The following is an 11,353-nucleotide window of genomic DNA, read 5'->3' on the forward strand; positions in this document are numbered from 1 at the left end:
TCAAATGATCCAAGTATCTTAGAATTACTGTAAGAATCATTGCAGCAGCCTTTACAGTGACAAGCCTTTTGTTTAATGGTGACATCTTTGGCTACACCCATTTCCTGAAGACGATATAAACTAATGATATTTACAAATACTCAACAGCCCTGTTCAAGGTATCACCTGGAAGAAAATGCCTCTTTTCTTTCTAGACACATTCTGTCTTCATAGATGTTTTCTAATTATTTAGTATGCAGATTATTTTTTCTTCAACAATGTTTCCAATCAGTAAACATCTTCACAGAAAATATCTGATATATGGGTAGTTACTGTGACCAATACTGTATTCAAGGGCATGAAAGAGAGTGAAAGGCCCCTCCACAGGGTAATTCACCTTCCTGTATTTCCTGTCTGTGTTGGGATGACCAGTGGAAATATCCATTTCACTATCTCAGCACTCCTCACCTTCCAAAAAGGTGTCCCCCAGAACACAACTTACAGCCCCAGCAGGAACAATTTCACCCAAAGACTAAATTATGGACACGAAGAGAGACAAATGAAAGGCAAGAAGTAGAATTCGATTCACGCTATTGCACTAAAACTTCACATGCAAGTGTCCCTCCTTTCAGATTTAATGGCATAAAATTCTCAGATGTGAGTATTTCATCCAGAGAAATTTGGTTTGGGTGATACCTGTCCTCAGGTCTGGACATTGCCTTACAGTGCCTGGATGCAGGGCAGAGGCATTGCCTGTAAGGAACCTTTATCCTGGGATGTGTATCCATTTCTGGAGTAGTGTGTGGTAACCAATAAGTAGAGAAGTTGAAAGGAGTTGAAAAGAGCAATAGAGGTCTGCTTCTGCTTCTGCCAAGGGATGAGATGTGACCCTGAAGCCAGCAGGGTAGCACTCCACAGTATCTGCTCAACAGCTCTGCCCCTTTGACCTTGGGCACACCCTGGTTGATTATTCACCAGGGCTGTGATTTACCCTCAGCTGGCAACTCCCAGCTCAACTCAGTGGCCCCACAGGGCCACTCACTCTTTCACCTGCAATGGGATGGGGGAGGGAAACAGAGTGAGAGGAGTCATGGCTGAAATAAAGACAATTAAATACCTGAAGCAAGAGCTATGTGTGCAAGCAAAGCAAAGCAAAGAATTCATTCTATCCTTCCACCAGTCAAATGTTCAGCTGTGTCCAGGGCTCCATCACCCATGACAGTGACATGGTAAGACAAGTGCCTTAGCTCTCAGCATCTCTCCTTCCTTCTTCTTCCCTCACATTTTATTGCTGAGCAAGACTCCATATGGGATAGAATAATCCTTGGATCAGTTGGGGTCAGCTGTCCCATCTGTGTCCCCTTTTAATATTCTTGTGCACTTTCAAGCTACTCTCTGGCAGCTCAGTGTGAGAATCAGAGGAGGCCCTGACACTGTGTAATTACTGCCAGGAATGACTAAAACATCTCTGTGTTACCAACATTGTTTTCAGCATAAATTCAACACATAGCTCCATACCAGCCACTATGGGGAAAATTAATTCCATTGCTGTGAAAACCAGCACACACTCTTGTTAAAAGATTAAAGTATAGCATTGAACCAAACTTGAAACTTGGTTTATATGAAACCAATTCAGAGTATACCATCAGCCAGTTGTACATGAAAAAGTGAAGTGTAATGGATGTCCTACTGGTGTCTTTATCCTTTCAGGAACCAATTGGCATGAACAAATGTAGAAGGAGTTGGCAGATGCCAAATATACAGAAGAGGAAATGAAAGAGAGAATAAATGCTGAAAAGAAGCTAGAGAGATTTCAGCATCTAGAATTTGGGGATTGGGGGATATGTGACATAAGCAGGGAAAATCTGGGTAGAAGAAAGAGCAAGGTATGCTTGTCTAGATAATCGATAATCAGATATTATGTCAAGTTTTGATCTGATCAGGGAAGATGACCAGAATGAAAAAGACTCTAGTATTCTAGAGGAAAAGAAAAGATGAAGGATGATCCTAGAAATGTGTATAACACATTAGTTCTCTGGCCCAAAGGGCCTTTTAGAGAAGTCAAGAAAATCCACCCTGATCTGGTACTGGGGATTAGTTATTTTTCATCTCTGTTTTAGTACTTCCTATATTGTAAAGGCAACATTAGTAGTATCATGCAGGCTGGTACATAATTTGTTTCCTGGCAGTTGCTTCCTACCTGTCATGTAATCCTGACATAATAGGTCACGTGCAATCATGAGAGATTGTTCCTCTGCATTTCTTTATGTGCCTATACCACCAGACAGCAGCCCCTGCCAGTCTTCAGAAGTTCTCCTGCACTGATCATTCTGATGGACCATCTTCCCACCAGGACACTGGGTCTGAAGCTCTCCTGGAACAGCCATAGAAGGGTCCTGGACAGGGTGCAGTCCCTTTATTAAGAGTCCTTAACTTGCATTCCACTCTGCCTGAGCTCCTCTGAGCTTGTGGAGACGGGCCTTGGATGAGCTGATGCCATGGGAGTCTGTGGGCAGGGTAATGTTTTGATTCCCCCTTCACTGCTCTGCTGTGCTCCTTTGTGGGTGTGCAGACAGCTGTGGCCTCGTAACCTAAGCCATCCTCACCCCCTGGGCTCAGTTTGAAGGCTTTGATTCTCCTCTGATCAGATCCACACTAACTTATGCAAAAGGGGAGAATGACAAGTATGACATTTCCATTTTAGAGCAAATCCTACTTTATGCCCAGCTTCTCATGGGCTCAATCACAGAAGGCCAGGACATCTCACAACCCTTGCAGGCTTTTCTTTTTTGTTGTTGTTGTTGTTGTCGCAGATGAATGATCAGGGGCATTGTAAGGTACCTTCTTGAAGGCATCAATCCGAATGGAACTACCTAAACACAGAGTTGGTTATTGTAGAAGACTAATATATGGAAGCCTTCTCCAGAGTTTTACTGAGAAAAATACAGATCATAGAAATAATTATAAAAGTATACCTCTTCTTATTTAGCACATGAGGGCACGTGTTTTAAAGCTTTCATACTTTGAAGCTGTTTCATTTAACAGGGAATGAATCTGCATGGGCAGATCAGTGCACTATGTAAGGGCCATCTGGCACTGTCCTGTAGCTGTCCCAGAAATGTCTCCAGCCTCCTTCTGCAAAGCTCCAATACCAGGTCTGGTCAGTGTGGGAAGTCAGAAACCTTCAGAGCAACGGTGGTGGCTTGAACTACAAATACCATTAATCTGGAGATAATAAAATCCTTTTATCTGTTTTTCATTTGCTTTTAATCTCTGTATGTTTTAAAGCTGCTTTATAGAAATTTTGAATCAAGTGATGCTTTCTTGTCAGTCTCTGGGTTCACTATTTAGCAGGATCACTGCTGGGTCTTATATCCCATAGGTGGGGTTAGGCACTTCTCCTCCTGTCTCTCAGCTCAGGTGCCATGGCAGATGTCTGTATCAAAGGCTCACACTATGAAATCTGGATCCTGACTTTTTTTGTCAAGAAATATAACTGCCCTCAAAATCCCTCCTCATGATTTATGTCTTCTAATTATATCTTTCTCCACAAATACGGGGTTTGGCGTTTTTCCTCTACTTCATAAGGATAAAATATGCTTCCTGGAAATAATTGGCCCGACTGCCCTTTCTTGCAAAAATACACTGGAAATACTCGGGAAATTGCTCTGGAATATGTTTTTCATTTTGAAAACCCTACTCCAATGGTAAGCTATTACATCCCACGACATTAATAATTTACAGGTCATTTTCCCTCTTTTTCCAACCTTAGGGATGACTGTACCAAATAATTCTTTTGCCAGCAGGTAAAAATACTAAATAAACACATTTTTTATCTTTAGTCCATGACAATTTATTTTCAAGGGAAGATAGGGAAGAAAAATTAAGTAAGCTGTTTTGTGTTTTGCTAGGGTGGCTGGTTTCACATCACGAATCAGCAAAAGTGCTACTTCATAGGACAGCAATTTTTAGCGGATATCAGTGAAATAAATGGAGCAGGTGATGCCAACTTTGTGCCCTTTGGCACTCGTCATTGATCAGATGGACCAGGCCATGTGATATCCACTGGTTTCAGATTATGCCTGTACATAGGTAGTCTTTCTATGCTGACAATGTTTTACAGAAAGAAGGGAAATGAAGGGAAAAGCAAAGGATTTTGTATGGACTGGAAAAAGTAGATGTAAAAATGTAGGGCTAGATCATCCCATGAGTACTGCACTATGGCTCAGGGACCAGGGAGAGCCCTGGATCTCTCTTGAATCCCTTGGGGAGAGCAAATGGCAAAAGCATGCAGGTATGTAGTTACTGGTCTGATTCCTTCCAGTGCCCAACAGGCAGCAGTCAAGAGATGGAGATAAGAAAGGATGCCATGTAAATTCTTGGCATGAATTTTGGGGGGGAACTATTTTCTCATTTTTTGTGACATATCCATCCTTTTGCCAGAGACTTAAATATTGAACCTGAGTCTAAAGCCAGTTCCTTTTCTGGGGTCACTGCAGTCAGCAGCTCATCATGTGAAGTGCATGATAAACATTACTCACTGTAGCTGAGGTTATATTGTCACCACCTGCCTAAGCACTGATCAGTTGTCAAACAATGATTGAGCTCATTAAAGAAATGTAGAAATGAGTAATTTTTGTGTAGACACTAGAAAAACAGACCTCTGTAGTGCAGTCTGATGAGTGGCCCAAGAGTGCCTGTGCCCCTGTGCCCTCCTGGGCTCCAGCAGCAGGGAGCAGCCGGCCACACTCACAGGAGTGTCCTCAGCTCAGTCTCTAGTGCACTGAACATCTTCTCTCCCAGTCCCAACACATTTTATCTAACTCTGGTGATAATGATGGGTGATATAGTAAAGAAAAAAAAAGAAAATACCTGTAGCAAGTACTGGAAAGTGATGAACTGCCTCGAGGATATTGATCATTGCATTTAAATTCCAATCTGCAAATCATGTTGTTCTATATTGTTCTATTCTGTTTATAAACTCTGCGTTGTTATCCAACTTTTTGGCATGATAATTTTCCTGGAATGCAATTGCATTTGTCCACTTATCTTGTTCATTTATGTTCAACTTCTATTGATTTCAAAGGTTCATATTACGTAAGGTCTTTGACTGGGGCTGTATATCTCTCCACAGGTTCAGAAAAAGGTAAATTATTGTTCATAGGCTCAAGGAAAAAAAACCTAAATAGCAAACCAAGCACCTATTAAAGGACAGTCTGTGGGTTTTCTCCTTTTATACAGCATTTCACACTGTGACAGAGGCTGCGTGAGAGAGAGAACAAGAATGGCGACCAGGAAAACATTTATTGGTTTGGTAGATAACGCATTAGCAGCTTCCAACTCATTGCATCGTGATCAATTGCTCTTTTCTTACAAGGGAATTCTCTACCCTAGAACTCTTTACAGTCCTGAAGTGTTCAAAGCCTTGGAGTCTTTTGAAGCCAGAAGAGATGATGTAATTTTGGCAGGATATCCTAAATCTGGTGAATATATTTTAATTTTTTCATAAACAAGTTTCTGTAATCGTAAGTAACGAGATTTGTGCTAAATATCTGAAATATATATGATATGATACATAATATGATATGATGCTAAATAATTGTATTTAGAATGTTAACCAATTTTTGTAAAACTGATTTCATTTTCAAAAAGCAGAAGAAATGAATTATGAATAGTTGATATGGGAATTTTTTTTAAAATACTATGAAAACATTATGATTTTCTTTTCTATAGCATCTAAAGGTTTTCATTATCTTTACTTTTCATAGTCATGAAGTTAAATGCACAAATTGGAGAGAATCAAAATACAGTTTTTTACACCAGAGGTAACTAGGTCTCCTGATATTCCACCTTCTACTCCCACATGTATTTTTGTAAAACTAAGAGCTTTATATTTTTACAATGGAGCTTTTGGTACCTTCAAAAGGTGAAAATTCCTTAGTTTATTTCACATAAATGGCAGGAAATAGCTATCAAAAATATTTTTGCAGTCCTTGAAGTGATTGCATTGTTGTTTAATTATTGGGAAATCAAGAGGACATCTTTGCTAGGGGTGAAGTTTACCTACATATGACTCCTTTTTCCCGAAAGCACTGGTCCACATGCAAGCCAAAGGTTTGGATCAGATGTGTCTCATATACAGTTTAATCTTGCTGTTTCTCTCTTACAGCAATTAGTTCACAGTGCTTTACAGTGGATAGTCACAGCTGACAGGTTTATGAAGTTTTTGCTTTTTTATTTTGTGCACTATTTTCAGACCTAGTTCTGCTCGTCTCTTGAAGTACTGTGACCCGTCTTTCCTCCAAAGATATTCCAGCTCACCAGAAAACGCTTCATGTATTAGCTTTAAAGTACAGGTTCATCACCCCAGTCTCCCTTATATGTGTCACATTAAAATTTATTACATTAAGGCAGGTTTTTCTAGTTGAATCTCTGTGGTTCTTCTCCCTGATTAGTCAGTTTACAGTATACATGTTAATTGACGGTGTACTGAACTGTTCAAGTTGGAGAAATATCTCCTTATGAGGAGCAAAGGTAGGATCCTGGGTGGTGGTTGACCAGACAGTCAGCTGTGATTGTATGACATGAAAGGAGACCAGGTAACTCACCTGGTAGTACTAGCACCTCTTGAGTTTCCTGGTAAATCCATTTCTGTCCATTCTAAAAGTTTTACAACCACTTCTGTATTTTTCTTCTTTCAGGCACAAACTGGCTAAGTCAAATCTTAACTGATCTGATAGCCATATCTCAAAAGAAAACACCTGGTAGTGAAAGCAGTGTGAATGCTGAAGAACAAGAAGAATTCCCCTACCTTGAAATTGGAGATCTTGAGAAATATGAGGTGGGAACAGGATATGTATGGAAATGATCAACATTATGTGCTTCAAATACTGAATATAGGAAATATGAACTATTCCACTGTTTAATGCTTTCACGGATAGCTAATCTGTACCTTACCTTTATCCATTGTCTAACAGAACTGAAGAGAATTATCACTGGCCTAACAATACATTGTAATAGATTGTTTTTCTGTTGTAATCTTAAGGTGTTCTTTATTGTGAGTTCATAGTGCTTTGTTCCATGTACTCCATTCAGTTTCCCCAATAGTTTTGCCCTGAAGTCGTTTACTACTATTTTCCCGCCTAATCTTATGTCAGTCTACATGTCTAACTCCCTTGCACCTCCCTAATTTCCAGACCCTTCTCTGCCAATCCTGGAAGTACTGCCCTCTTGCCTTGTTCATCAAATATAACCCCACCCCTTTCTCTAGAACCTTCCTTGTCTATTACCCTTCCCTAGAAGTTCCATTGGTGTGCCAAGCCTGATCCCGTCCCATGTTATCCCCTATTGGTTACCTAGAATCTGATCCTCACTCTACATTCCTCCTGTTCTGCTATTGGTTATTCTCCCCTAATACCCTCCCCTGTTCTTAAGTTGCCGTTAGCCCGTTCGAGCTTTGTGGCTTGTCTTTGGACTCTCTTGGAGATTTAGCCCTCTTGAGATCTTACACAAGTGGCCCCTCTCATATCTGTTGTTCTGGCTTCCTTGACTCGGGATTCCCATCAGCAGCTGCACAGAGCAGCTTTGCTGCCTCTGGGAGTTGGGCAGCCCTGCTGTACTGCCCCCCAGACCGGCCCAAAGGGCAGAGAGGGGGCAGCCACCCTTGCCACGGGCCAGGAGGTGAGGGCTTGACGGAGGTCACCGAGCGACAGCCCGTGTCAATGGATAGTCTTTTTCCAATTGGTCATGGCTTTAGAAGATTAGACCTACTCAGAGCAGCCCACTAATATCCCAGGACAACACTCACAAAAAAGCCCTAAACCACTTGTATCGGCCAATAACTGTTGATAAGTTCATCAAGGCGCCATTTTAGCATAGGTTAATGGAAAGAATACTTGTACTAACTGAACTGTCCATTTTCTTCCTTCCAATTCAAGCGAATGAGCAAATTACCTTCTCCAAGATTCATGGTTACTAATCTCCGCCCTGAAAAACTTCCCAAATCTATCTTCCAAAACAATGCCAAGGTGAGTGCTAATTCTAATGTATTAATCAAACAATTCAACAGATTTTTTTAAGAGCCAATGTAGTACTTTATTGCCAATTTTCAGAATCACTCTTCTACTTAGGTGTTTGCCTGGCCATTTCTACATGACTGTTTAAGTACTGCCATTCACCTCACTTAACCACAGTTTGCCCTTATTGGCTTCTTTGTGACAGTTTCCACAAGAGGTTTTCAGGGTTTGAACGAATTCTCCGGAGGTAAAATGGATTTTGATGTGATTTCCTATGGGAGGAATTTTATGGCATTGTTGCAAGTGAGGGCTTCAATGTGTCAAATTTCAAGAAACATTTAAATTTTTGTGAATTTTCCCTGCTGCTTAAAAGATGACCTATGCCTGTATTGATTAAAACATATTTAGATTCTGCATAAGTAATTTGGTTAATATGTATAAGATAATAATTATAGGCAACTATCTCATGGTACCAAAGCAAATATAAATACTGCACTTTCTGAATTGTGAATGAAATTGCTACTTCTGCAAGGAGAACACAAGGTATTAGAAATCTCCAGCCACAGTTTTTAAGTATATGATTTTTTTTAATGCTGGAGTCTACTATGTCTTTACCTAAAAATAATATTTTAATTTTTTTCTAGATATTGTTACTGATTCGTAATCCAAAAGATGTTGCTACATCTTATTACCATTTTTCCAATGGCGTGGCTACTGTTCCCTCCTATGAGACCTGGGATGATTTCTTCACGGATTTCATGGCAAAGAAAAGTACAGTATATTTTTTTGTCAGTTTCAATTATCCAATGATTTGTCTTTGAGTAAAAACTTCTGTTCTTTGATAAATCAGCTTCTCTAGGAATTTTTGCTTTACAGTACAAACCAGAGATTAAAGACAGAGAATTAGAAATATGAAGTCTACATGCTTGTCTTACTGCTTGAGGATAAATATTGGTCACACTGCACTTCCACAGACTTCCTTAATTTGTACAAACTTGTATTTTTCCTGGAAGAGGCAGTTCTTCCTTATCTCTGTCTTGGGTCTCCTTTATCCCTGCTCTCCTATGTCCATCATGTTGAGTCCTTGGAGCTATATACTCACCTCCATGCCAGATTGGATGAAAGGAATTATTTGGCCAAAGTCTAGTGCATTAAAAAGGGGACTAATTGCAATGCATTAAAAAAAGGAGAAAGTGATAGCACTGGTTTAAGTTCATGAGTTTTGGGTAGCACATGGGCAGCAGAATGGGGGTTTCAACAAAGTTTTAGACTGGATTAAGGCAGTCTTACAAGATAGTCTGCAAGATGATAGCTTTTTGGTGACTTCGGAGTTGTTGTGAAATGCTACCAAGTTTTCTTTTTCTGACTTACAAAAGGTATTGTATGCCTGAACCTGGAGCAAAATTATCATTGCCACAGAAGGGTGTAAACTCTGCTATAGGCATGATTAATATAGCCCCTGACGGACACAAGTTAATGAGTAAAAGTTGTATAATCCTAATTTAGGCTTCATCTTAATTGTTTTGTTTTTTAGCGGCCTGGGGATGCTACCTTGAATACCTTTCTGAATGGAACAAATATGCTGACAAAGAAAATATTATGACAATAACTTATGAAGAGGTAAAAGAGGTAAGGTTATCAATAGTTACAAATAATTTGTACACCAAGGGAAATATTTTTCCTGAACCTATTCATCCTTGTATACATGCAGGGTATTCAAGCTGGGTGAGACAGATTCTTGTTTTAAGGGAAAAAAAGGTGAAATTGAAACTTTAAAACCTTTGTAAAATTTTGCTTGTGAAAATGATTCTTGTATTTAATTTGTCTGTGATATGAGACCAAATAAATATAAATCCAAATCTCCAGTAATATTTTTCAGGGAGGAGCTTTTCTCTGTTTAGTAATGTGGATTTTGCTACCTGTAAATCATATATAATATTTTGTAATCTACAGGAAGGCAGCTCGTAATCTCCTCCTAAGTAACTATGGAGATGAGAAACACTATGGCCCAGTCTAGTCCTAGAGAACTCTGTGAATATGATATGTATGCAGCCAGCAGAGAGATATAGGAATATGTAAACACCTTGGAAAGCAGAGTCATTTGTTTGAAAGTCATGCCACATGATACCTTCCTCTTTCCAGAATCGTGCCCAGGTTGTGAAAAACATAGCCACGTTCTTTGGAATTCCTCTGACTGAGGAACAGCTCCAGCTGGTGGTAGAGAGGAGCAGCTTCCAGTCTATGAAGAAAAACTCAGACAAGACTCATGGGTCATTTGGCAATGTTCTCTTTCGCAAAGGTAGGAAGCTCCAAGTGGGTCATAGATAGAAATGTGCCACTCTCAAGGACTTGGGCCATTGTCTGGTTCTTTTTTCTGCACTTACATTAGAATTGTAAGTTAATGTCAAGCAGGTTATCACTGTTTGCTTCAGAAGACTATTCAAGGAGAACTGCTGAGGAAGATGCACAGCAAGGGTCTCACAGCAGAGCCACTCTTGGCTGCTCACAGATGGCTGGCAGGAAGGAGGAACTGTCATGTGTCTGAATTCCTCTCCACCTCTGTGCCTGGATCACCAAGTGCCCAGCCTTTGGAGCTGGCAGCACTGGGCCAAACTCAGCCTGAGTGGAGTGACCACACTTTGTAGGAGAGTATGGGAATCTTCTGAGATGGCCACTGCCAAATTCATGATCACTCTTACACACTAGAAGTAAGCCAAGCTAGCAAGAATCCAGGTGCACACCAAGAGAGGGAAAAGAAGGGAGTAACCTTTGCAATGTAGTGTGGGGGACATGGACATGAGAAGGGCAACCCAGTTGTCAGAATCTATTTCTGCAATTTATGTAAAGAAGTAACTGGATAAAAACTGAAGCTGCCAAAGGAGCAGATAGTCAGCTCTGCCTCCTAGAAGATGATTCTTAATTCTTCTTGACTTTCCACTTTGCCAATCATTGCTGACTAGAGGAGAGAGATGGAGGCAAACAGAATTTTAGGCTGCCTTTTTGAACACAATTACATAAAGAGCAGTGTGTTATTTGGTGTTATAGTAAAGATGATTCACATATATATGTAAGCCCACTGATTTCACAAAATTTTATTGATGTACAAAAATGTTTCATCTGGAAAATAGATCAATGTGATTTAATGTACAATGCAATAAAAATGACAGCTCTGTAGAATATAAAATGAAATGTGTTGGTTTTCAAGAGTTTGTTCCTGCTTCTTTGAAGGTGGTGTAAGTGACTGGAAGAACCATTTCACTGAAGATCAGAGTAAGAAAATGGACAAAGCATTTGAAGAACATATAGCAGGAACGAAACTTGGGAAAAAGTTGAAGTATGACTTGTACTGCAAAGCCTGA

The 11,353-nt window shown here is 40.0% G+C and overlaps 1 protein-coding gene across 1 annotated transcript; it reads left to right on the forward strand.

The window, feature by feature from the left end:
• Positions 1-3,027: 3,027 nt before the first annotated feature.
• LOC128939358 (sulfotransferase 6B1-like) lies at positions 3,028-11,353 on the forward strand. Its single transcript, XM_054280266.1, has 8 exons — positions 3,028-3,134; positions 5,221-5,462; positions 6,681-6,820; positions 7,917-8,006; positions 8,639-8,765; positions 9,529-9,623; positions 10,137-10,293; positions 11,223-11,353. Exons 1-8 carry the CDS (start codon positions 3,028-3,030, stop codon positions 11,351-11,353), a joined length of 1,089 nt encoding a protein of 362 aa, XP_054136241.1.

The sequence above is a fragment of the Melozone crissalis genome, unplaced genomic scaffold (genome assembly GCF_028551555.1).
Source record: "Melozone crissalis strain CALT ecotype California unplaced genomic scaffold, PUWL_Pcris_2 ptg000027l_1, whole genome shotgun sequence".
NCBI lineage: Eukaryota > Metazoa > Chordata > Aves > Passeriformes > Passerellidae > Melozone > Melozone crissalis.

What these genes read in the sequence shown, in the direction of transcription:
- LOC128939358 (XM_054280266.1), top strand. Translation starts at nt 3,028, where the DNA reads ATGAATCTGCATGGGCAGATCAGTGCACTATGTAAGGGCCATCTGGCA. An exon ending in CTGCAAAGCTCCAATACCAG is followed by an intron (nt 3,135 to 5,220) that starts GTCTGGTCAGTG and finishes CCTTTTATACAG; the next exon opens with CATTTCACACTGTGACAGAG. An exon ending in GAGATCTTGAGAAATATGAG is followed by an intron (nt 6,821 to 7,916) that starts GTGGGAACAGGA and finishes TTCCAATTCAAG; the next exon opens with CGAATGAGCAAATTACCTTC.